The 27,281-nt window shown below is 41.1% G+C and overlaps 1 protein-coding gene across 1 annotated transcript; it reads right to left on the reverse strand.

Annotated features, from left to right (window-relative positions):
• Window positions 1-977: 977 nt before the first annotated feature.
• SHISAL2B (shisa like 2B) lies at window positions 978-19,969 on the reverse strand. Its single transcript, XM_053907333.1, has 3 exons — window positions 19,537-19,969; window positions 14,862-15,019; window positions 978-2,051 (listed from the first exon to the last, which is right to left on the reverse strand). Exons 1-3 carry the CDS (start codon window positions 19,725-19,727, stop codon window positions 1,915-1,917), a joined length of 486 nt encoding a protein of 161 aa, XP_053763308.1. The 5' UTR covers window positions 19,728-19,969; the 3' UTR covers window positions 978-1,914.
• Between the last annotated feature and the right edge of the window lie 7,312 nt (window positions 19,970-27,281).

The following is a 27,281-nucleotide window of genomic DNA, read 5'->3' on the forward strand; positions in this document are numbered from 1 at the left end:
TGACACCCAAATAAATCATCTAAAGTATATTTTTCATTGTATAGACTCGGCTGTGATTTGATAAGACATCTTGCTTAATATTTTGTCTCAATGTGTGAAGCACCAACTGCTTCAAAGCAACAGAGACACATACCAGTTGGTCCACTGGTTGAACCCTGTGGCTCTCCCTCAGGTGACCTGGCTTGGCAGGGACTATAACTAGTACCAGTGCTGAGATTCAGTCTCCCTGGGCAGTTGGCAACCAAGGAGAGTACGCTTCTTAAGCCAGCACAATTGTAATCACACAAAACCCAGGGTCTTCTGACCATCATTTGTTGCCTCCCAACTTTTTAAAAAATGTGCAGAATGCCAGAGAATTGGGATGCCTTTCCAGGGGCACAACTCATGACACATACAGCCACGGCCAGCTCCTGTATGTCTCACAGGTTAAGAGGAGTTTGGGAGACCGTGAGGATTGTGCTGGCCTTGACCAATTTGTCTGCTTCTTGTTTCATTCATGGCTTCTGCGTTCGCCCTTGAACAACAAAAGTAGAACTGTACCCGTGCCTTAACTAAACTTTCTCAACCTAGGTTTTTACTTGAGGCAACATCTATGGTACTATAATTATTATCTGTGTATCAAGATAGCCAAAATGAAATCGACATAGGCAGCAGATGTGTCAATAATGATCTGGAACTATGTTCTCAGTATAGCCCCATTTAGCTATTTAAATTTGGATTAATTAAATAAAATAAAAGGTATCCTTCATTTGCTCTAGAGACATCTTAAGTGCCCAGTTGCCACAGGTGACTGGTGGCTACTATGAGCAGGGCAGACACAGAAAGAACATTTCCATCATCACAGAAACTTCTGCTGCACAGTGCTGGTCCAGAAGATATCCCTAGTTCTTGGTAAAACTTTTGACAGCCTAATTGTCCCAAGTTTCTAACCCTTAGCCTTGCATGCCCAAGTGCAATAGGGCTTTCCTTCCCCCACGCCCCCCTCAGACCAGAGAAGCTGTGTCTGACACACTGTGAAAGGCTAGTTTTCCCACTCCATAACTTTACACCACACAGTACATGTGTTCAGCAGAGCCAGCTTAAAATTAATCCTTTTTTTCTTAGTGCATTCCTTAAGACACCCAGGCCTGTGTTCTTACAATAGAAATCATACTTATGCGTAAAAAATCTTTTAAGACAATTGTAATTTGCAGAAACTGTAGTTTTATTTCTAGATGTCTATGTGGTATTGCAGTAGCTTAGGTGGAACCAGAGGACTTGTGTGTTTGATAACTTTCATTATAGAAGTTCCTTAGGAACTTTATCAGTGAAGGATTCGTGTTACGGTTATCCCTTGGTAAGCTGAAAATATTTATTATTAAGATCATATATTGTGACATACTCTGTTCTTGAATGTTAGCTTTTACAAAGGCAATACGTTCATTGTGCGCCCCACAAACCCTCTGAAAAAGACAAGGGGTTCATGTCTAAGAGACTTAAAAACATGCCACCTCTATTTTACAAGACGATTCCCTCCGAGATTTACGTATCCAGTACCATCTCATGAAATGAACTGCCGCTAAGTATCCAAAGACTTGTGTAATGTTGCTCATGTGACATAAATTTCCCATTGTTCCACACTGGCATAGGTTTGCTTGTCTTTGTTATCTTAAGTTCCTTAATTTCTCCAGAAGTGTTAGCATCATTTCATGTACTGCAGGAACATCTTAATTAGCAAATAAAAGTAAACTTCTCTGCACATGATCAGAAACCTTAGTGGGTTTTTAATAAATTAACTGAAAAATCAAAAGCACAGCTGCGTCTTGCTTTGTGCATGATGAATTTTTGAGAAGTATTATTACGAACTGTATTTGAAATGCATTCTTTATTTTTATTTGCTCTGTTCCTCCAGTGAGCTTTTACAGCACAGGCTTTTTAATAATACACAGTGCTGATTTGTGTCGTCTCCATCCGTGGCTCTTGATTCATGTCATCAGCTTCATAGGATGTTTCAATTGTCGAATTTGATGCTGCATTTGAATTGGGGGCATTGGCTTTCCTGTTTGGGTTGCCTGCACAACACAAAACAAAATGAAATAATTACTTGGAATTATGACATAAAATTTGGCTTTTTAAAATGTGTGCTTGGAAAATACATTTTGTAGCAATATTGAAGCTATGTCTTGAAAACACTAGGTGGATGGGTGAGAACCGAATCATTTCAAAGCTGCTTGTGAGAATTTCCTTCTGAAAGTCAAATTAGGGAAATATTCAGTGACAGAAGAATTTCATTTCCGTGCTTATCTTTCTTCCTCTGTGTTTCCATGGAGGAAATTACACATTTGAGAAGAAGGCAACAATTTCTGGGTTGCTTAATAAAAGTGTGACTATCCCTCTGCATAAAGTGAACAAAACTGTACTAAAGCTAATCATAATAATTTGCACCACTCTTAAGGCTTTGCTATCATAATCAATTTAGATGTAATCTTTAAAAAGAACACATTTGTGCCACAATCTCATTCACTCATTCTGTGTCAATATCAATCCAAAATGTACAAGGGTAGAGGAATATAGACCTCTGATCATCACAAAAACTGAAGCTGATAGCAAAGAAATGGATTATTTTCCAAAAATGATTGTTAGAAAAGTAGCTGTATCATATAGTTAACCAAAATGTGCAAATTTAAATAATGTATGAATATGTGGAAGTAGTAGATAAATCCCAGATGTCACTAATGCCCTCCTGTTGCTGAATCCCCAGCCCAGTTCATAGTCCACATCTTATCTGACCGGCCAGCAGCATTTTCTTTCCTTGGCCTCCAGGATACCACCCTGGACTCACCTCCTCTGTCTGTATTGCTCCTTCTCAGTCTTTTGTTGGTCCCTTTTCTTCTCCCAGGTCTCTTAGGTGTTTCTCAGGGCTCAGCTTATGGGTTCCTATCACTGTCTCCCTCCCTAATTAGTCTCATTTGGAAAAATCTGCTCTAAACTTCCCTAAGAGGAAGCAGGACCCACTGGCCAAAAGGTTCCACTCTTAGAAACAGCTACTTCCTCTACTTTTCACCACTTAACGTGAAGTCTAAGCCTCAGTTTTCAGCCTGGCTCTGCCTATTTATAATTGTATAGACTGCCTTCCAGGCCCATCCAAATATCCCCCATATAGGTTGATTGCAGAGTTCACTACTTATAGGGCAGTATTATTTACAAGTTGTGAAGAATGATGTCTCACTCCAGCTCCCAGATCATGCCCCTAGAACTGAAACGTGGATGGTATTGTCCTCTGAGCTAGTATTAAAAGTACCGGAAGTTTAAAGTACAGGGCCTAAAATTGATCAATAGATGGCTTTATGTCATTACTTCTGAAGCTTTTGGGTGGTAAAATAAATTAATGTTCTACTTCTAAACATTCAGTCATAATGTTTCGGCCATATGATTTGATTTTTAAGTTGATTTGTTGTAGGCGCAACATTTTCTAGCCTGGTAAGGAGCTCTGTGCCCAATCAGGAATCGAAGCTGTTAAATGAGCAGGGAAGGTTGCTTGAAAATCTAAGAAACCGATACATTTGACTTGACTATTACTTGCAAAGTGGGGCTTCAAAAAATACTAGATGAAAATTTAACTACTAAGTACTTAAGTAATGGAATTTATTCTCTAAGGGGGGTGTTGAAACTTTTCCTCATATAACATTTGAAAAACAAAATATTTGTAGTTTCATTTTTCATTTGCGTGGTCCTATTTGAATCTTCAGGATTCTCGCAGGTAAAGATAAAAGATCAAGGACGTAAGATGTAAATTAGCTTCATGTTACCTGGGTGGCTTTTGTACCTTACGTAGGCATTTCTTTAAATGTAATCTAAAATTGTAATATTTTATTGGAGTTGCTGGAAGTGTGAACTGAATGTTGCTTAACTCCAGTCCTTCACGTTTCCTAAGCTTTTTACATACTTATATTAATAATATTTCAGAAAGATTTTCAAGGTGTTTTTATCTACCTTATCACATAGTTTTTGTTTTTGTCTTTTTTTTATGGGAAATAAGTTCACAGTTATTTCCTAACTTAAGGGTTCTATCTAAGAACCCCTTTGTCCGGGGTTCTCTGTAAGTTATCTCCGTTCCGACAGCTCTAGTTTCCATTATGTATCTCCTGGCCACCATTGAAAAAGTTTATCTAACCTGTCTACTGCCCTCCGAGATTTAATGGCTTGCAAAATAAATTCCGGTGTTACAGATTTTTCTTCATCTAGGACTTGTAAAGGCACCCATTCTCCAGCCCTGACTCCTTATTTCCTCAGCTCCTGGATCCTCCTAAGCAGTGTAGGTACAAAGACTGTTTCTTAGATTGGTGTCTTAAGGCAAGGCACTTACCCTCACAGAAGCAATTTGCTTCACAAACAAAAGGTTTATTACAAACACCATACCAATATTCTTTGAAGCAGGAACTTTGATACGCAAGTTAACCCTGATGTTCACTCTCTTCCCCCAAAGATGCTTTCAATGTGTGTCGTTCCGGTAAGTTAGAATAACTAGACACAGAGGAAAAACAACTGCACTGAGTAGCTGCAGTGATTAACAGAGTCCAGCTAGTTACATCTCTTTGGAATCGTTTTAGAAGAGAATGCGGGAAATCCTCAGCAACCTCCTTTTCCTAGTTTTGCTTTGATAAATAGAAGCTAATTTCTGAACCAACAAAGTAGGGATAAAATCAGCTGCCTTTTTTTCTGTCCCAGGGTTACAACATGGATTCGATTTTCAGTAAGTAATCTGTAAATCCATTGAGCTTACAAATTGAGGGATTTGTTACAGATAAAAGGTTTTTCTTATTTAATTCCTCCTTTTCTTTACTGAGTGCAGACTGTGAAGCTCCAACATGTCTGTTCTTTCGTGGGTTGGCATTAGTTGTTCTTCCTGCTGTTCGTGTCCCATTTTCATTAGTGTGTGTGTGTGGTCATCCCATGTAAATCTCAACCTTCCTTTAAGGCTCTACTTCTCAGACTAGCATTTAAATTAAAGCTTTGACCTTTACCAAAATTCATATCCAATTCATCAATCTTTCCACGTATCCTCATCACAAACTACGCCAAGCTATTTCTTCTGGTAACAGTTAAATTGTGCATTCATTTTCAGATTCATTCCTCAGGAATCCATTTATTTTGCAACTCTTCTATGAACTCTGCCCTTGCCTGCCATTTCAAAATATCAAACGAATGCTGGGGACCCCCGCAGGTCTTCATCCCTTGGCTCTCTGGCAGAATCCTAATTAAGTTTTTCTGCAGCTATCTGCCTACGGCCCCCTAGCTCCTGTGTCGCTGTTCTCAGTCCTTCTAGTTCCTAATTAGCGGCTCACTTTATTACTAAGTGGAAAATCTACACATCCCACTCATCCCACGGCTCCTCCTAGTGAAAACATGCAGCCTTAAATCTGCACTCTGAGTGTTTTTGATTTGCAAGAGGATGTTTTCCCTTCTGACTGAATCTGAAGCATAGGGCTGGATCTGAAGTTAATGGTGAAGTGGGCAAAACTTGCCTAGTGACCTCCTGATCTATTGTCCTTTCCTGCCACCAATGCCCTGCTTCTCCTCAAGGATGAATCGGTATCTCCAGTAAATACAGTTAAATATGCACTGTAAGAGTTAGAATCTTTTACACCTGGGCACCTGGGTGGTTCAGTCAGTTAAGCATCTGACTCTTGGTTTTGACCCAGGTCATGACCTCACGGTTCGTGAGTTCGAGCCCCACATCGGACTCTGCGCTGACAGGGTGGACTCTACTTGAGATTCTCTTTCTCCTGCTCTCTCTGCCCTTCCCCTGCTTGTTCTCTCTCTCTCTCTCTCTCTCTCTCTCTCTCTCTCTCTCAGATAAGTAAATAAACATTAAAAAAAGAAAGCTAGAATCTCAGACTTGCCCTTTTGCTTTGCCCCTCCATCAATGAGTGAAGGCAGTTCTATCGAGAAATGTTTTTTCCTGTCCTATTTTTTTTCCACAATGGACCTTTTCCCCCCTCTTTTTCTTTTCTTCATTATTAAATTTTGCCAACCATTGATGACTAACATAACTCACAAATAAATTTAGCTGATATTTAAAATCCGTTAAATGAAATTTTCATGAATGACTGGCTTCTATTTTGTTTATTGGTTCCAACATTAGTCAAGATTGCCTAACCTTGAGCCCTGGGGAGGACCCACAAATGCTAAATGTGGCAGTAGCTGTGCTGAGCAATGTGGTTTTCCACATTCTAGGAACAAAAGCAGCCATAGGACATTACAGGCTCATTATTTTAAGTAGAAAGTTCCCTTTAGGAGACACGGCATCTTTTTCTGCCATTGAATTCAAATTAGCCCATCTTCTACTAAAATCTCAATGAGTTCTGAAAGCCTTTCTGAAACAAAGAATGGTGTTACAAAATAATTTGGTATCCTAATTAATAAGAGTTTTGAGCAGAATTTTGTTGAAGGGGAGTTAAGACTACAAAGAAAAAAAGCTCCCAAAGTTATCTATAAATTTAGTACAAGGGCATCTGGGTGGCTCAGTCAGTTGAGCGTCTAACTCTTGATTTCAGCTCAGGTCATAATCTCACAGTTCATGGAACCGAGCCCCATGTTGGGCTCTGTGCTGACAGCACAGAGCCTCCTTGGGATTCTCTCTCTCCCTCTCTCTCTGCCCCTCTCCCTGCTCACAACATGCTCTCTTTCTCTCTCTCTCTCAAAAATAAATAAACTTAAAAAAAATTACAACATCCATCAAAATACCACTTTATTTTTAAAAGTTTGACGATGTTGGGGTGCACCTGGGTGGTTCAGTTGGTTAAGCATCTGACTATTGGTTTCTGCTCAGGTTATGATGTCACAGTTTGTGAGTTCAAGCCCCAGAGTTGGGCTCTGCACTGACAGCTTGGAGCCTGCTTGGAATTCTCTTTCTCTCTCTCTGTCTCTCTCCCTCTCGGTCCCTCTCCCATTCTCTTTCTCTCTCTCTCCCTCTCTCTCTCTCTCTCAAAATAAATAAACTTAAAAAAATTTTGGCAGTGTGATTCAACATTACAAGAGTAGCCAAGAAACTTTGATGAAGAAGCATGTTGGGAGGGAGGAGAAAGGCTTGCTTGGTCAGATATTAAAATAAAACTGTATCATTACAATAACTTTTAAGGTATATCATTAGCTTAAGAATAACCAGATTGATAAATTTAACAGAGCAGAAAGTCTAAAAACAGATCACAGTATATATAAGAATTCAGCTTATGACATTTTATTTTTTAAGTTTAATTATTTATTTAGAAAGAGAGAGTTGGGGAGGGACAGAGAGAGAGGGAAAGAGAGAATCACAAACAGGCTCCATGCTGTCATCGCAGAGCCTCACATGGGACTTGATCCCATGAACTGCAAGATGGTGACCTGAGCCAAAATCAAGTCAGCTGCTCAACCAAGTGAGTCCCCCAGTGCCCCCAGTTTATGACATTTTAAATTGGCAAGAGAAAGATGGATTATCCAATAAACATCTGGACAATTGGCTCATTATTTGCAAAATAAAAAGGCAGATACTTACCTCATACTTTACACCAAAACTAAAATTCCAGGATTATTAAAAACTTAAATGTAGAAACAAATGAATAAATGTATTAGAAGAAAATACAGTTGCATATCTTTATATCTTATAGTGGCGGTGAGAAGTTTATTTTTTTTTTTTTAGATTTTTAAAAAGGTTATTATTTTTCAAGTAATCTCTATACCCAACATGGGGCTCAAACTCACAACCCTAAGAACAAGAGTAGCATGCTGTACTGACTGAGCCTGCCAGGTGTCCCCAGAGGTGAGAACTTTGTAAGTATGAAACTAAAGGGAGAAATTACAAAAGGAAAAACTTCTATAAATGAAAAATTGTCACACACAAAATTACAAGGGAAACAACTGTAAAAACATTTGTAATATATTTGTAAAAGAGTTTAGTTACTGTGTGTAAAGCTCTTATCAAGCAGTGAAAAATGTACATTCCCATGGGAAACATGCATATGAGCAACAATATGCCACAAAAGAAATAATGACAGGGGCACCTGGCTGGCTCCATCAGAAAAGCCATGTGACTCTTGGTCTCAAGGTCATGAGTTCAAGCCCCACACTGCAGGTGTAGAGATTACTTTAAAAACCCTTTTAAAAAAAGAAAGAATGGCAAACATTAAAATGTCCATTCTCACTCCTAATTAGATAAAAACATTGTATTATTTTTTCAATGAAATTAGTAAAATGTGTATTTTTTGAAATAATAATACACATGAAATAGTACTTTTCTGTATGGCAGTTAGGAACTTGTATCCACAGCTTTCAATATGTGTCCAGCCTTTGGTCAGCAACCCCACTCTCAAGGATTTATGCTAAGAAAATACTTAGGGGCACCGGGGTGTCTTAGTCCATTGGGCAACCGACTTCGGCTCAGGTCATGATCTCATGGTCTGTGTGTTCGAGCCCTGCGTCGGGCTCTGTGCTGACAGCTCAGAGCCTGGAGTCTGCTTCAGATTCTGTGTCTCCCTCTCTCTCCTCCTCCCCCCATGTGCTATCAAAAATAAATAAACATTAAAAAAAAAGAAAAAGAAAAAGAAAACACTTGGATGTTCAATTTATGTGTGTAATGAAAAAAAAATGGAAGCTAGTTCAAAGTCAATAATGAAGTATGATACACTCAGATTTTGGTTTCTAAATACTGTTTCTACCAAAATGAATCAGGCTTTTTTGGAGAAATAAAAGATTCCAGGGCTGGAACAGGAGAAGCACAGGCTGCCCTGGAACATTTTGTGACAGAAGGCAAAAAAGTGCTCAAAAAATTATGGATACATTTCAAAAGGACAAAGGACCCAATTTAAAGGGGCTCCTGGAGGCCAAATCTGAGACAATGTAAGGATCAGAGTAACTAATGACAGTAATAGAATATTTTAAAATAAAGGATTTGAGTCCATACTGATCTTAACAATTACATGAATGGGTAAATAAATGGAGGAGGGAGAGTTCTTCCTTGCAGGAGAATAACAACTAACCAATGTCAAAGGAATAAGAATGATGGGGTCAGAAAATCACCATTTTGCAATTATTGTAATAATCTGAAATTATTTTGAAATTTTGAATGAAAAAATTCAGTCAAGAACCATCTATGAGTGGATAAAAGTTTGAGGAAGAACAAAACATTTTCAGTCTCTAGGTACCTCCCCACAAAGTACTTAGTAATTAAAAGGGAAAAATAGTGACTTTATAATGTATTAGTCCAGCAAATACAACCTTAACCAATGAATCAAAGTTAGCATCACTCATAATGGGACAAACGAATGTTATGTGATGCCCTGATATGACGCCCTGGGAATATGACTTCTGTGGTATTCCTGTTGAAATGTATTATCTCTCTCCAATCATGAGAAAATATCAGACAAATTGAAAGGTAGTGTACAGGATAACTGGCTTTTTCTTTTCTTTTCTTTTTTTAATGTTTATTTTTGAGAGAGAGAGAGAGAGTGCGTGCAGGGGAGGGGCAGAGGGAGAGACACACAGAGAATCCGAAGCAGACTCCAGGCTCAGCTGACAGCACAGAGCCCCATGCAGGGCTCAAACCCATGAATTGTGATATCATCACCTGAGCCGAAGTCAGACGCTCAACCGACTGAGCCACCCAGACGCCCTGGCTTTTGCTTTCAAAAAAATGTCAAAATCATGAAAGACAATGGTTGAAGACTGAAGGAGGCTAAAGAAACTAATTACAAGATAGATCCTAGATAAGAAAAGCATAGCTATTAAGGATATTGGCAAAACTTGAATATGAGTTGCAGATTAGATAATATTACTGTATTGATGTTACATTTCCTGAGTTTGATAAACATACTCTCACTACATAAGAAAAAATCCCATTCTTAGGAAATACTTAGCAAAATGCTTACGGTTAAAAGGAATGATATCTGCAAATTATTCTCAAATGGCTCGGAAAATATGCATTGAGAGAAAATCAGTGATAAAGAAAATAAGGCAAAATAGTAACATTAAGTAAATCCGAGGAAAGGTATACAACCTTCTCTATACTTTTCCTGTGATTTTTCTGGAAGTGTGAAATTATATAAAAATAAAAGAATAAAAAATCATAGCACTCCATCAGGATTTTAAAATGGAACTACTAAAACTGATGGCAAAGGTATTTATGTTATTGGCAAAGATGTCACTATTGTTCAATGAAAACAAATAGCATAAGACTCATTCTCCGCCATTTTGTCATGTACGTGGATCTATAGATGGGTACAAAAAATCCTGAAAGATACTCAACACGGTGTTAGTGACGCTTATCTCTGTGTGATGGAATCATGGAAGACACTGTGTGTTTCTCTATATTTTCTAGTTTTCCTTCAATGAAAGTGATCTGAAAGAAAGGTTTTCTTTCCAGGTGAGTCATCTAAGAAGAAGAAATATAGCAGACCATTCTGAGCGAGTCCGAGCCATATTTCTCTCACAGGCAGAAAAAACGATTATATGATCTTCAGATGTGCTTTCTCAGTATTCCATATGTAATTTATGTTTTTCTTCTAGACCACGGTGCCTAACTAATGATTTGCTCACTCTTTTTCAATTAAATCGCCTGCCTTTACAAAAGAGACCACCGGATACAGCCTTGGCGCTGTCTGTTGTCTCTAAACATTATTTTATATGTGCCAAGCCGCTCTGCGAACATCTGCCCTTTTAATTTCCATCCAAAACTCTGCTTCCAACGACCCCTCTTCTCAGGCCTCCACCCACCTCCGCAACCCAAGAGTATCAGTGGAAACTCAAACTGCAGGATGGATGTGCTTAATCTTCCTGAAGCAACGATTTTCTTCAGCTATGAGAATAAGAAGGGGTTATTATTAGAGTAGAACAAGCTGTGGCATTCAGCCAAGTTGGGAAATCCCATAAATTTTAAAAATAAATATGAGAACTTAAAATAATTGCAAGCTCATAGGCCTAAGGCAAGCCTTTCCACGCCAGCCCCTGGAATTCTGGAGGTACACGTTCCCCTCTACTCTACCTTTAAGGATTCTCCAGCGGAAAAGTTTGAGAAGCAGGGATCTAGAAGATTCACCCCTTTAATTGCTTCTCTATTAGCCATTAATTCTTTCCCGTCTTAGGAAATGAGCCCTCGCCCTCAACGTGTCTACTCAGAAAGATGCCCTTCACACAGCCATCTTCTCAGAACTGTACATCTCCTACAGTGCACCTGAAAAGCAACGGGATTCTCTTCAACACTGGCATCTGAAACACACATAACTCAAAACACACACACACAAAGAGAAGGAAATGATTATGGGACACAATTTAAAGGGCAATCAATTTCTTAGCAATAGTACCTCTGCACAAAGTGAGCCCTGGAGGTAGCCCAATTATTCTCTACAGTCACTACCACAGACCTGTTTTCTTCAGGATCAACTCAAGAGGTATAAAGCCTTACATTGTATACATTAAAAAGAAAAAAACCCAATAAAATAAAGACACACCAAGGAAAAATCTTGACAAAATAGCCTAAGATTAGATTCTTTTAGACTCAGATTATTGTCACTTACAGAAACAAAAAAGTCCAGTGCCCTGACCCGGTTTTAGAATGTGCACAAAAACATTATTCCCTGTAGGTCATTCAAATTGCCTGTAATGAAAACAGTCTCAATTATAAAAACTAACCTAAAATAATAGGAGATTGACTCGTAACAACAGATAGTTTTGAAAGAAAAGAGTGGTAACTAATGAAACAGATTTCCTCCCATGTAATGTTTACGGATTTGATTATTATGCAAACATCTTATGTTCCTAAACTTTAAGGCATTCCTTAAATGGAATAAAGATTTGTTTTTTCATAGCTAGAACATGGTAATGTATTCCTAGGTGGGAGACTCACCGGAATAGCTTGCATATTTAACAACAGCACCACAGTGTTTTTAAATGATCACTTTAAAGGGTCCCTTTCAAATATAAACCATTTTCTCTCCCTATTTCAGTGACATTTGGATTACCTAGTTTGTTTTGGGCTCTCCTCTATGTCTGATTTGGTTAAAATCAACCCAAGGGACCAAAAATCCCCTCTTTTGAAAGCAGCAGGATGGCAGGGATCATATAAAACCCTGCCTTGTCAATAGCAAGCACTCAGGAAAGGAGTACTGAATTAATTTGCTGGCGTGATAAACATGATGTTTTTGAGAGGGGCAGAGTGGGGACATTTCGATGTGAGAAAGCAACTTCATCTAACTACCTGAGGAGTGCATTAATGGATCTCCTTAGCTAAACAGCAATAAGACTATAAGACTTCAGTCCACAAGCCAACTAATTCTGTTGCTGGGTTCTCAGAGCCAACATGAAGTAATATTTTGGAGCAGTCCCTGAAAGAAATCACGAAGAAGAACCAATTCCTATTTAGCACAATACATTGCATACAGAAGACATTCAATAAATGTCGGTGACTCTAAGGGTGACAATAAAGATGCTCCTTTCATCATCTACTACAAAGGTGCCATTCGGGGCGCTTGGGTGGCTCAGTCTGTTAAGTGTCCAACTTCAGCTCAGGTCATGATCTCATCACTCATGAGTTTAAGCCTCCTGTCGGGCTCTGTGCTGACAGCTCAGAGCCTGGAGCCTGTTTCGATTCTGTGTCTCCCTCTCTCTTTGCCCTTCTCCTGCTCACACTCTTGTCACTTTCTCTCAAAAATAAATAAACCTTAAAAAAACTTTTAAAAAATATAAATAAATAAATAAATAAAGGTGCCATTCCACTCCAGTCAATTCATTCAACAAACACGTGTTAAGTGTTGTAGGCACTAGGGTTATAGTAGTGAGGAAATAAGGTGAAAATTATTACTTTCCTGGAACTTACTTTTCAGTTTAAGTGGAGAAAAGTTAGACTAAAATGTATGGTATATTGGTGCTCAATGCTTAGGAGAAAGACAAAGCAGGAAGGAAGTTTGAAAGGTTGAAGAGGAGTTAAGAAGGCAGATATGGTGACCAGGGAAGAACTCCCTAGAAAGGGGACTTGTAGTAAAGATTTAAAGAAAGTGCAAGAGCAAGTCCCATGGCTATCTGAGGGAAAAGCCTTCTGGACAATGGTGACATTGTATGCGAAGGCCCTGGGGCAGAGGAATTTCAAGCAATAGCAAAGAGGCCAATGTGGCTGTGCACAGGAGAAGTGAAATGTGGGTGGAGAGGGACACCACCAAAGCCCTGGCCGGTCACAGTTAAGACAACTGTTTGTATCAAGAGAGATGGGAAGTGATTAGGGTTTTGAGCAAAGGAGTGATATGACCTGACTTAGGTTTTAACAAGCTCACTCTGGCTGCTCTGTGTAGAGTAGACAGCAGGGGAGTCCAGGGCTTAGCTGGGAAGAGGACCTATTTGTTTTAAAATGCAGAGTCTGGAGTTTGTGGGTTTTCAGGAGCTCCCTAGGTGATTCTTATGCACCGGCAAACTTAAAGACTTCTACTTTAAATTACCTAAGCTCTTGAGACAAAAAATGATTTTATGACCTGATTATTGGGTGATCACTAATCCAATGCTTCATTTTGCCTGTGGAGGAACAGGATCTAAGCCACTGGACTAAATTCAACGAACAACCTGTCTATTCTGCCACACAGTTCCAAACAGTGCTTCAGAAAAAGAACTGCAAAGGGACGTTGGCCTCTTGCTCTGTGATGCAGGACACCCTCTGAGGGAGATCTCTAGGAGAATCAAAGTAGAGCTAATGCAATCATTTAGTGACAGCGTATTTGATAAAGTCGCAGTGCATGTACTCTATACATTTCAGGATTCAGCTAAAATAGAGCATCTGAGCAGAGGATTTTCCAAGATTTTTTTAAAGTAAATGTTTTCATTCTCTTTTTAAATAGAAGTTAGTGAGCACTTCTGTCTCATTCTAAATATATATGTACATATATATGCATATATATCCTATTTATATGTTCTAAATTTTTATTAGAATACATTCTAAACATATATATCAAAATTTATGATTGCTATATTTTTTAATGTTTATTTATTTTTGAGAGAGAGAGAGACCACAAATGGACAGAATCTGAAGCAGGCTCGAGGCCATGAACTATGAGATCATGGTGTGAGCCAAAGTCGGACAATCAACCGACTGAGCCACTCAGGCACCCCTATGATTACTACTTTTTAAATACACTAATAGAAATGTATATTCACAAAAATTATATCAGTTCTTTCTGATTGAATTTTATAATGCAAACAGTTAGCATTTGTGTGGCACTTTATAATTGAGATAGTTAGTCCCGTTTCCACAAACTATACATAAAAATTTCTTTCTACTTTATAGTCATTCTATCCACACACACACACACACACACACGCATGTGTATCTTAGTTTGTAACCTATTCAAGAACAAAGACTGTCTTCTATTTATTTCTCTATTCCTTTGTGTGCCTCTGATGTATTTTATATGCCTCTTCCTAATTCTGCACACCACAGGCACCCTGGTAAATGCTTAACTGACCACTGACTAACCAGTCTGGAGCAACCCAACCCTAAGAATTAATTATTGCATATTTTGTTCCTCTCTTTGACTTCTGTGGCTCTATCAAAAACAAAACGTAAAATCTCCAAGGGGATAAAACCTTCATAACTGAATGAGACTTAACTATAGTAGAGTGGATTTGTTGGGCCAGTGTATTCTTGTTCATGAGAACATTTACATCCTGCCACAATTTTTCCTTTGGCACAGTTTCTTGAAGATAGGTCATCATTAAGGTCTAATTTCATGTGAATTTTTATAAAGGCACGTAATAAATTGAGATTTTAAGAAGCATTCATTGTTAATGGCATGATCTGTTACCGAGGTACAGGTTATTCTTTTGAATAGAGCGCAGGTAATTGGCTACAAATAATGGACAGTGATTACCTTCTTGAGTGGCAGAAGCCTCTAGGTGTTGAAGTTTAAGGCCAGTGTCTAATCTTCGGGGCTTTGTATACAGAAATAAGTAGCAAAGGACACAGACGCTGATGACAAAGGCAAGTAGAACAAGGGCAGCAGTTCCCAGGCCAACCAGGGCACCGATGCTGAAGCAAACAGGAAAAACATGGGGACCGTCACGCAAAATGGTTAACACATGCACTAAAGAGAAGGTTTGAATATGGTTAATTCTTGCCTCAGTCATTCCTAACCAAATTATCTTTTAGTCTAAAGAGTAAAAAAGGTCCCCTTTTTCTTTCATCAAATTCTTAGATTTTCTCTTCCCGTTGATATGTTAACATTAGTATAGAATACCACGCGAATCCATATGACACGTGAAAGGTCACATGGTTCTTTAGGGCTAGTTCAAAAGTATCTCAAGCAATAAACCTTTCAATATATTTTAGGAGGAAAAATGGCGTTCAACAATAAAGACGAATAGAGGGGCGCCTGGGTGGCTCAGTCGGTTAAGCGGCCACTTCAGCTCAGGTCACGATCTCGTGGTCCGTGAGTTCCAGCCCCGCGTCGGGCTCTGGGCTGATGGCTCAGAGCCTGGAGCCTGCTTCCGATTCTGTGTCTCCCTCTCTCTCTGCCCCTCCCCCGTTCATGCTCTGTCTCTCTCTGTCTCAAAAATAAATAAAACGTTAAAAAAAAAAAAAAAAAAAAAAGACAAATAGAAAAATACGGATGTCCGCAAATTAGCGAAGCAAATGTTTACCGGAGATGTAGAACTTTCAGAGACACATATGGAAGACAGCACTAATATATAAAACCACAACTCTTACAAAAGAGAAGAATGTTTAATGAAAGGAAAGCAGTATTTATGAAATTTATATCAAGTTCATGTTTAGCCTGAGTTTTTCCTTTCTGAACGAGCATAACACAGTGGCTTCTAGCATTAAGGAAGGAACCCTGGTGCTTTCCTCTAAAAATAAAGGGTATGTCTTATAATTTTCTCTGCACTAATTTTGTAATAATTCCTTCTAATACAATTATCTATAAGAGTAAGCATTTGAGAAATAGCAGTTTTCATAAACCTATGAACTTAATATTTTTAAACGGGGAAAGGAGCTTGGAAAAAACATCATCCTGAAAAACTCATAAGCAAAACATATGTACTTAACTTTCCTGAACCAGATGTTTGTCTGGGTACATAAGTATATACACAGAAAATGTTAAGTTGCTCAAGAGCACATACTTCTGTTGACCTTCCCATAGTGTTGGGCATACATATTGAAAGGGCTGAATAGAGTACTTAGCTTGTAGTAAATAGAAGTAAGTGATAGTAAATAGAAGCAAATAATAATTGGTGATTGATCCACTTTTAGTAACTGAAAAGCAATTATCATTGAAATGGTCATTGAAAAGTAGCAAAGAACACAGATGCTGATGACAAGGCAAGTAGAACCAGGACAGCTGTTCCCAGGCCAATGAAGATCTTTTTCTTCATTATATGCCTTGCTTGACTGCAGGCTTTCACTATTTGCTGGAGATAAGGCCCCAACAAGTTTGACACGTACCAAAGGGAGGGAGGGGAGAATGTGACCAGGGATGCTAGGTGTGTTAGGGCTCTGGAAAGAAGGAGAATAGAATTAAAAAGTGAGGGGCTAAGCTCATCCCCTGTATCCTTGATTTTAGAAGATAAAACACCCCTGCAATTTAGAGATTGCTTCCTTGGCCATAGATACGGAGTTAGGCTCCCAAACATGCTTGTGCTTAGTTTAGTAATGTCAGCCCAGTTCCCCTAAAGTTGCACACAGTGAAAACTGGAAATTCTGTGGCTAGAGTCAGCACACAGCTGTATATCTTTATTTTAAGTTTTTATGTATTTATTTATTTGGAGAGGGAGGGTGAGAAAGTGAGAGAGGGTGAGGGCCAGAGAGAGGGAGAGAAAATCCCAATCAGGCTCTGTGCTTTCAGCACAGACACCAATGTGGGGCTCAATCTCCTGAGATCATGACCTGAGCTGAAACCAAGAGTCAGATGCTTAATGGCCTGAGAAACCCAGGCGCCCCTACAGTTGGATATTTAAATCAAAGTGTGCCCTCAGTTGGTGCACTCTCTTTCAAGGGTCAGGCCCCCTGGCTCTGGCAACTCCTCTTTCGGGTTTGTTTGCACCAAAGTTGACTTTTGTAGATTATACGCGTCAGGGAGGGCTAGGACTATGCACAGACACGTGGGACCATAATCCACTTAATTAACATTATCTGCTGCACAAGGCAGCTGGGCTGCCAGACATCCGGAGAGATTCCTGAAATGAGAAGGCGGGTTATTAAAAAACAAGATCTTCAAAGTGAACAAGTACTTCGGTCAATTTAAAAGTAACACTGTCAATTTAATTAAATTCAACATGCATGTCGTGAGCTTTTAATGCACACAGTTTAAAACACCAGCCGTATTACTGGAAGAAAAAAAAATGCTATTTTCTGCTTTCTGTTACAATAAAGGAAGGTTCTTCGTTATCTTGACAAACAGTTTGTGTCACAGTTCCACGTTATAGAAATGTTGCTTTATCTAGATAAAGATGGAACTCTAGGAATCTCGTACAGTATTCATTTTGACAAATACTTACTGAACTCGTGCGTTACCCTGTGCAATATGTATTGTCTTCCTAGGTCCTGAAGAAGGTTACCAAAGGAAACTCTAAGAGGGCACGGACTTGTAAGGGGAGAAAAGATGGGGGTGGGCCGGACACAGAAAAGGGAGAATTCTACTTTCCCTGCAGAACGTTATGGCGGTTTGCTTTCCAGTCCCTTGGAGAGGGTCTGAGGCTGTCGTCACATTAATGCTGCAGTCCTCCTGCTTAGCAACTTTGCTTACCTGGGAGTGGATGTACTGTGCCTTTCTCCAGCAGCTGCAGAATCTCAGAACAAATGCTAGTGACTTCAGGAATAGTTTTTGCAGTTGGACTATTTTAAATTAGGGTAGAGAACAAAGAATATGAGGGGAGTGCAGCTCTGAATTTTTACCTCCCCGTTGTGTTCTCAGAGCTCAAACACTGACAAGAACCCCGGGTTTAACATTGCCAACTGATGCCATCAGCTGAAATGATTTTTATATTTTCTAGGAACTGAGCTACACTGTCCATTTTATTCATGCTGAATGAAGACCCCAGCAAGGTATTCATTCCTGGTGCCCTCATAAACCTTAGGAAGGTTTTCTATCCTCTGCTGCCTGTCACTTTGGGACTATTCAGGGATCTGAGAACCCCAGGCACTTTTCTACCTGAGTTTGACTTAAGAGTTGCCAGTCTCTCTTGGGGGTCTGCCACCATTATTAACACTTCCAAAAACTCAGAGCCAGGTTACTATGTTATTTTCCAAAAGGCCAGATAATATGTCAATGCAGTACTGATTACTTCTCCAAATATTAAGGCTAAGCTGTCATTTTCTGAGATTATGCCCCACTATGACACAACAATACAATGTTGTTAGATGAGCTTATTGGTAGGCGACCCCCTTTTTGAGATTTTTTTTTTGAAACTTGCAATATGTTTAAAAAATTATTTTACTGCCTCTAGAAATAGCATTTATGGTCATTTGCTGTAGACTTGGCCTGTATGACAAATTCTGGATCATGCTAGAGAATTAGAGAAATAACACTCTTCTGGCTTACTAGCAGAGTCTCTCTCTTGCCAGGCATAAGCTAATTGGTTTGTGAGACACAACTGAAGGTGGGTTTGGAGACATACATTCTCCAGGCAGAATGAAAGAATGGAGGTCAAAGGATGCAGTCTTTTGGAGTAGAAAGGGGGGTGGGGTGGGGGTGGCATTTCACAATGAAGATATCTGCATAAAAACTAGGTGGAATAAGTAAAATTCCCATCGCAGGAAACAGGCAAGAAAAACCCGACCTTAGAGAGTCTCTGGTCTTTCGAAGCAACGGCCAAGTCGCTCAGGCGTTAAGAAAGGGGTGCCCTGATAAGGTTCTACACATGATGTATTATAGCAAGTAAGACTTTCCCTGTCTGTGGGTCTCCAGTTCGGTTCGGGGTCAGTGTCAGATTATCTGAAAAGAGCAAATTATAAAGTTCCAATAGCTTTACACACACACACACACACACACACACACACACACCCCTTTTTGATTCCTTCTCACATTCAAAGAGACTTGAAGTATTCTAATCTTTGGTTAATACCTTAAAATGAGTCCCAGAGTAGCCCCCTTTCTAGTCAATTGCACCAAATGCCCAAACAAATCAAAAAGAAAATGAAAACCTTAAGTTATCTGCATATCTTCTCTCTGCCAGCAGAGCCTGCTGCCTGGGACCGGTCCCTGGCGGGGGTGAAGAGCGGGGTGAGCGGGACCAGCGGAGGCGGCACTGCGTGCGCCCTGGGCGCACGGTCCGCGCTCCTCCCGCGCGGGCCTCGCCGGGGCTCCAGGGCCCACTCACACTTCTGAAGCCCACAGCCGGACCCTCGCCGGACGAGGGCAGCACCGAGCGGGTCCCGGGTCCTGGGGGAGCTCCCAGCCGGGTGAGCTTTCTCTACAGGTCCCTCGCCTGCCCTCGGAGGCTCCGTGTCCTTCCGGAGGATCCCGACCTGAACGGGCGACCCTCCCACTCCCCGGGTGGTCCTGCTCGTCGCCTCCCCAGAGCCCGCCGCCCGCCCCCCGCCCTGCCCACCTGAGGCTCCACATATAGCTGTGCTTGTAGGGGAAGTAGCTGCCCGGCTCGCTGCAGCAGTACTTGAGGTCGGCGAAGCCGCAGCAGTAGAGGAGGGCGGCCCCCTCGCCGCTCCGGGGACACTCGAAGGGCTCCACGAAGCTGTGGTTGAGGCTGTAGTAGCCCGAGCACACCCGGCTTGCCTCGCTCATCGCGGGCGGCTGCGGACAGGGGCACGTGAGACCCCCGATCTGCCCTCGGACCGCACGCGTCCCGCACCGCCTGGCCCGCAGACGCCCCTCGGCGTGGGCTCGTCTCCTGCGATCTGGGGTCTGTCGGGATGCGGGGCGTTCAGCCTTCGCGCGCCTCCTCTGCGCTCTCTCCTCCCCCTGTCCACATGGTGTCTGGTCGCTTTACTCGCGCTTCTCCCTCTCGCTAGTGAGTGGCCCTTTCATCTGCCGGTCTTCGACCCTGTACCTCTTCTCCCCTGTCCCTTCGTGGGCTTTCTTCACGCCCCCCTGACTCCCCCCTGCTTCCCCTCACTTCTTCGACAGCCCGCGGAGCTCAGTTGGCCCCACTCTATGCCAGAGATTTCACCCGAAGGAAGAGTGGAGGTGTCATATGTCTGCCATGTGGGCAGATGCAGCCCAAGTTGCCATTCTGTCTGCCCGAGGACAGGGCAGCTGGGTTCCAGGCAAACAGAGCAGGGCCGGGGGAACCTTTACCCCTCCTCCGCCACCGACCCAGGGAGCTGCATAGTGGGCAGAAACAAAAGGCACTTAGCTACCAGGGAGGAGGTGGTGGTCAGGCTTAATCTGTCTTCTCTGAGAAGCACACGTGAAACATTAAAATTTGGCAATTAAAAAAATAAAAGGCAGAGACAAAATTTTTCACCAACAAGCTAGCAGTGCATTGTGTATTCTGTTAAACAGCCTACAAAGAGAAGAAGGGCAGGCAAGAGATTCAGGTAAAGACAGTGAGGAGTTTCTGCAGAGACAGGCAGAAAGAGGAGAAGGCAAAGGAAATCGGGAGAAAGAGACCTTCATCAGTTTTAAAGTGCTGCAGAGATTTCTCTTGTTCCCTTTTTGTTTGGCCTTCTCATTTAGTGATTCATTTGTTCACAAAGCCTTTTAAAATAACAGTAGTAATGGATGCCTGTTTTAATAAGTCAAACAATATCTTGGTGTACAAAGAAGAAAACAGTAATAGCCTTAAGAAGGGAGAGGAGGTGACTGAACATTCATAGAATTTGTGAGACAGAACAATGTTCCTTCCTCTTCATTTTCTGCTTCTTTCCTTTGGCCAGAGGGTTGATTGGATGTCGGAATTATGAACTTGAACTTGTTGGGTGCTGAGTAATTTTGTATTCCCAGAAATATTTTTGAGCCTTGTTCTGGAATGCAGTTAAGTAACATGGACACAGATGGAGTCTTTGGAATTTACTTTTAACCTTTGTTGAGAGAACCAGAGCAGATCTGAGGACTGAATTTTTCCCCATCACTGGGGTGATGCTCTTCTGAGCACTCTACTCAATACCTTGTGAATTATGAGACTTACCATTCCAACCAGTGGAAACAAACCATTCCAGGCCTCGTGACAGCTCAAAGGAGTGTTCCCTCTGCTCCTTTTACGTAGCTCTTTTCCTGGTTTCCAGTTATCTCCTGACAGCCGTGTGCTGATCACCCAGCTGAGGACTCAAGGAGAACCTCCAGTGATCCAGTTCTATCTCTCTGCCTTTCTCTCTCTCTCTAGCTCTCTATTCTCTTCTGCTGCCTCAAGCCACCATGACCTCCTGTACTCCCAGCTAGGTCTTCTGACCTTAGGGAAACCTCTGGGCTCTACCTGGGGCCGCTCCTGCTGCTGCAGTCTGGAAACTCTCCAGGCAGCATGCTGGGTGCAATCATAAGGCTTACCCTGTCTGTTTCTCTGCTTTAGGGTTGCATCAGTGTCCTGCACTACCTGATAACCATGTTCAAAACCTATCGTTTCTCTACTCTCTGTGCTTAGTTTTTTTTCAGGCAGGAAGGTTAATCTTGTCTCTGTTAAGCCACGTTAGCTGAAGTTGGCCGGGCGATTGGACCTGATCTATGCTAGGCCAGTTAAGTTCTCTGTCCTGGAATTGGGATTTTTCCCTGGGGACAGGAATCCACAGGAGGCTAGGGCACAAGACAAAATGAAGCAGGGAGAAGGAGCAAAGAAGGGTGGAAAGAATGTTAATGGTTTTGCAATTCTGTGCAAGTCGTTTCCTGAGATCTACCTATATTCCTATCACTGTGATTTTGGGGACATTCCTGACTTCTTAGAATAAAATCCCCTTTCTGGCTGAAGTGCATTCAAGTAGATTTCTACTACTTGCACCAAAAGGCTTCTAACTCATACAGCACATCTTCAGGCAAAGGCAAGGCAATTGAAAGAGAAGGCAATCGAAGGGCAAACACTGAGCTCATTGACCAATGGAGCATGTTCCGTTAGGAGGGGCTGTAGGCCCCATGAGCGGACTTTTCTTCCCCTTATGCAAGAGGAGAAGAAATTTTGAGATGAAAATATTGACAGTTCTTCTGGACGGCGAAGTGGATTGTCTCAATAAGATATACTGAAGTTTTCCTGGAGCACGAGACACCGAGGTGGAATGTGTGTGACGAGGAGAATGGAAGAGACAGAGAGAAAACACTGGGAACCATGTCCAGGTAACAGAGTGGATCCCAAGGACTGGGCACCTCCCTGAGGGCCCAGTTTTGGTTAGAAGTTCTAGCTTTCTCATGGAACCAACTGGTCAGGCCATGTGATTTTCCCCAGGGCTGAACGGTCTGTAGTTGAGAAACAGGAGCAGGGAAATGAACCGTAGAACTTGTCAGAATGATTCTCTGGGGCTGTGCTCTGGCCCCTTGACGCCTCTGTAACCACAGCAGCACCTTGGTCCTTCTCCACCCTGAAATACACACCATAGACACATGAAGACGCACAGGCAGAAAGGCATGCCCCCAGCTGCCACACTCTAGCGAGCTTGGAGTACCTCAAGGCCTCTGAAGTTCAAGTAAAGAAAAGAGCATTTTAACACACGAGGCTTAAGAGCAGTGACAAGACTAAGGCTTTTTAACAACACCAGTCAGAAGATGCATATTGCTTGCCTGATTTGCCTGCTGCGCGGTCCCCTGTGATGGAGTCCCCAGCTCTTGGTCTCTGGGCAGGAGGGGCTCTGGCAGCCAGTAGGAGTGGGGCTGGCCCAACAGCGAAAGATTGCCATAAATTATACTTTTTATTTTTTCTTATATCTCATCGGTTCTCAACAAAGGTGATACTCCCCTTTAGGGAATATTTAGGGAATATTCTGGAAATAAGGGGACAGTTTTGGTTGTCATGATGACTGAGTGCCCTGCTGGCTACGAGGGATATAGGCCAGGGATGCTAGACGTCCTGACATCCTGCCACATCTACAGAAAAAAGGAGAACTGTCTGATTTTCCAGTGTTCCCCAGGACATTCACAGAGATGAAAACTGTATTTATACTCATCTGCATCTAGAACCTGTTCCTATGTTGCAAGTAAAATACAGTGTATCTGTTGAGCTTTCCAGGAACATAACAACCATGTAATTTGAGGGAATGGTCGTTTGCTGTTTTGTTTGGAACTTAACCAGGAGTTTTTCACTCTTTCAGAAAATCAGGTACCAATGGTAATGTTGCTCAAGATTTTGTATTTGAATTGCCAATACTGCACACGGTCTGTGCCTGCCTTCATTTGTGCTGTCGCTCTGTAAAGGAATTATAGCTGTTGTGGGCACATTATTGGTGTAAATGTTAGGTTTCTTGGTACAATTGTGCTTGAGCACATCTGCATGGAAATTTGTATTCCATTATATGTGCATTCCATTTATTTCTTCTTTATATATATTATATAAGATATATATATATCTTAATATATATATAATATTAGTTTGCTAGGACCATTATATATTTTGTATTAGTTTTCTAGGGCCGCCATAACAAACTACCACAGACCGAGTGGCTTAAACAGTAGAGATACCATTTTCACAGAAGCCAGAAGTCTGAGATCAAGGTGTTGGCAGTGTTGTTTCTTCCCAAGCCTGTGAGGGAAGGATCTGTTCTAGGCCTCTGTCCTTGGCTTCTCGCTGGCCATCTTCTCCCTGGGTCTTCACATTGTCTTCTCAGTGTATGTATCTGTGTCCAAATTTCCTCATCTTAGAAGGACACCAGTCATAATTAGGGCCCACACTTATGACCTCATTTTAACCTAATTGCCTCTTTAAAGACCTTATCTCCAAATAGGGTCATATTCTGAGGTACTGGGTGTTAAGATTTGGTCATACGAGTTTGGGGGATACAATTCATCCTATACAATTGGGTATGTAGATCCATCATACTATATAGAAGTTTCATTTCAAAATAGCAAAGGGAGAATTAGAGAGAAACATCTTACAAAATGGTGGACACTGCATCTGATAGGGTTGAGAGCTACTGGTATACTCCATCAGTAGGACAATGTCATTTGGTATGTCTCAGAGGTGAGTGTTGTTTCTTACCGCTGATCTCCAGCCCAGCCCAGTTCACCCATAACTTGCATGATGGAAAAAACGGAGGGAGATTGGGAATAGCAACCATCTGGCTATTGGGTAAAAGCAAGACAAGGGTTCAAATGAAGCTGACTTGGCTGTGGGAAAAATGAAGAGTCCAGATGAGAGCTTTGCTCAAAAGCCTTCAATAGATCCTTATTTCCAAACCCACTGTAATCAATGCCACTCTACTGTCCCAACTTCATTGCTCTCTAGACCATCTCTAACATGCTCTCCTGCTGTGGCAAGTCAGTCTTCTTCCTCCCTTGGGAACATCTTCATGCATATTTCCATCCAGGAGATACCTTGAATTTCTTCTTTGTCTTGAAATCTTCATCTAAAGTCCAGCTACAGGATTCTCTCACCTTCCAGCTCCCTGAAACTGCTAGAATAGGACAATTCCTAGATAGAACAGAATTTGAAAAGCAGGTGGCAGAGCTAAGGGGCAGAAAGAAACTGGGTCACTTCTCCACATTGACTCACTGGCATGAGGTTTCTGTTAGAAGCCAATTAGTTACCCTTATTGCCTGATTGTCTAAACATCTTTGAGTTGGGTTTCCTGTTTCTTAGAATCGGAGGTATCTTAACAAATACTATGCCCCTTGGATATTCCTCTAGAAGAAGTTTTACAAGAAAAGGAACATTATGCCATTTGAGGGAACTGATGATGCAAACCCTGCTGTCTGGCCATAGCGTGGTTTGGAGGGTTGGAGCAGGAAACACTGTGACGTGGCTACCGATTCTTGTGCCGTAAGTCCTGGTTTGGGAGCTTTAATTGGGAGCTCAGCGACATAAGTTTTAACAAAGCTTCCAGTGCAATTGACAACAGTAAATAGCTGTGCCTTTAATAAACCTCACATTAGACTGAAAGCCTTGTGACTGATTTTATACCTGACACACAGAAGTCAGAAACAGCAGCATCAACGGGAAAATGACATGCAGAAAAATGAACCTGGACCACTTTCTTAACCATACACAAAATCGATAGAAGACCTAAACCTAAGACAGGAAGCCACCAAAATCCTAGAGGAGGAAACAGGCAACAAACTCTTTGACCTTGGCTGCAGCAACTTTTTACTTGACATGTCTCCGGAGGCAAGGGAAACAAAAGCAAAAATGAACTATTGGGACCTCATCAAGATAAAAAGCTTCTGCACAGCGAAGGAAACAATCAGCAAAAGTAAAAGGCAACTGATGGAATGGGAGAAGATATTTGCAAAAATGACATATCAGATAAAGGGTTAGTATCCAAAATTTATAAAGAACTTATCAAACTCAACACCCAAAAACAAATAATCCAGTGAAGAAATGGGCAAAAGACATGAATAGACACTTTTCCAAAGAAGACATCTAGATGGCTAACAGTCACATGAAAAGATGCTCAACATCACTCATCATCAGGGAAACACAAATCAAACCACAATGAGCTATCACCTCATACCTGTCAGAATGACTAAAATAAATAATTCAGGCAACAACAGATGTTGTCGAGGATGTGGAGAAAGACGAACTTTTTGCACAACTGGTGGGAATGAAAACTGGTGCAGCCACTCTGGGCAGTATGGAGGTTCCTGAAAAAATTAAAAATAGAACTACCCTACTACCCAGCAATTGCACTACTGGGCATTTATCCAAAGGATACAAAGACGCTGATTCGAAGGGGCACATGCACCCCAATGTGTATAGCAGCACTATCAAAAATAGCCTCATTATGGAAATGTTCATCGAGGGATGAATAGATAAAGAAGATGTGGTATATATGTGGCATATATATGATATATATAGTGGAAGATTACTCAGTGTTCAAAAAGAATGAAATCTTGCCATTGCGCCAACATGAATGTAACTAGAGGGTATTAAGCTAAGTGAAATAAGTCAGTCAGAGAAAGACAAGTATCATATGATTTCACTTATATGTGTAATTTAGAAACAAAACAGAGGAATATAAGGGAAGGGAAACAAAAATAAGATAAAAACAGAGAGGGAGACAAACTGTAAGAGACCCTTAAACACAGGGAACAAACTGAGGTTTGCTGGCAAGGTGTTGGGTTGGGGGGTGGGCTAAATGGGCAAGGGGCATTAAGGATGATCACTGGGTGTTTATATAAGTGACAAATCACTAAATTCTGTTCCTAAAATCGTTATTACACTATATGTAAACTAACTTGGATTTAAATTTTTAAAAATTAAAAACAAAGAACTGGGATCTAATTATAGTTAATATTTGAAAATGGAAGAAATCAATTTTCTTAGAAAAGAGAAAAATGACTTTAAATGCTAATACATGGTTATGTTTATGCTACATTATTTCACTATGTGTTCATTAGGTAAGCATACTCTACAATATATGAGTGTGTACATATATGTGTATACATTTTTTAAAAATTTTTAATTCTGTAAGGATAGACACCTGCTAATAACTGTGACTTCCTCTAGGGAATGGAGTAACCGATAGGCACTCAAAAAAGATGTAATTTACATAACCACATACAGTAGGGAGTGTGAGAAGGAAAAGGAGGTGATTGGGGACTTGTGATTTACCTCTATTAGTGGATTATTTTTATTTTTGTAAATACAAGTTCATGTGTGTATCTGCCAGAGTCTCAGAAGAAATAAACCACCCCCATTGTTGAAAGAAAGAAAGAAAGAAAGAAAGAAAGAAAGAAAGAAAGAAAGAAAGAAAGAAAAGTAGCAGCATCGGACGTCAGATAGCAGCTGTGAAGCGCCATTAATGTGGAATGCTACAGTGCCGTGGGGAATGGTGGTGAACCCCATCAGCAACGTAGGTTAGGAAGTTATCTAACACCATCCTTACTCCCCTATGTGGCCTTACAATACCTCCCATTACCTCCCATGACAAGATCCCCACCACATCCACACAAAACGAATGCTAACAGTTACCACCTAGTGACCATTCTTCATGTCCCAGTTGCTGTCATGACCGCTTCACATGTCTTATGTCACTTAAGCCTCAGGATTTGCTCCTCTTCAGAGATGAGGAAACTGAGGAACAGAGAAGTTAAGGTCCAGTGGTTAGCAAGAGACAGAGTAGGAATGTAACCCCTGCTGTGTTTTCTAAAAGCCTTAACTGTCAAACCATACCTCCTTTTCTGCTCCTGGCCCCCTCCAATGATTTGTGAAAGGATATGCATCTGTATACTCTTTTTTTAAAAGTTTATTTATTTATTTTGAGAGAG

Source organism: Panthera pardus, unplaced genomic scaffold (assembly GCF_024362965.1).
Source record: "Panthera pardus isolate Hobbes unplaced genomic scaffold, ASM2436296v1 HiC_scaffold_2, whole genome shotgun sequence".
NCBI classification, from domain to species: domain Eukaryota; kingdom Metazoa; phylum Chordata; class Mammalia; order Carnivora; family Felidae; genus Panthera; species Panthera pardus.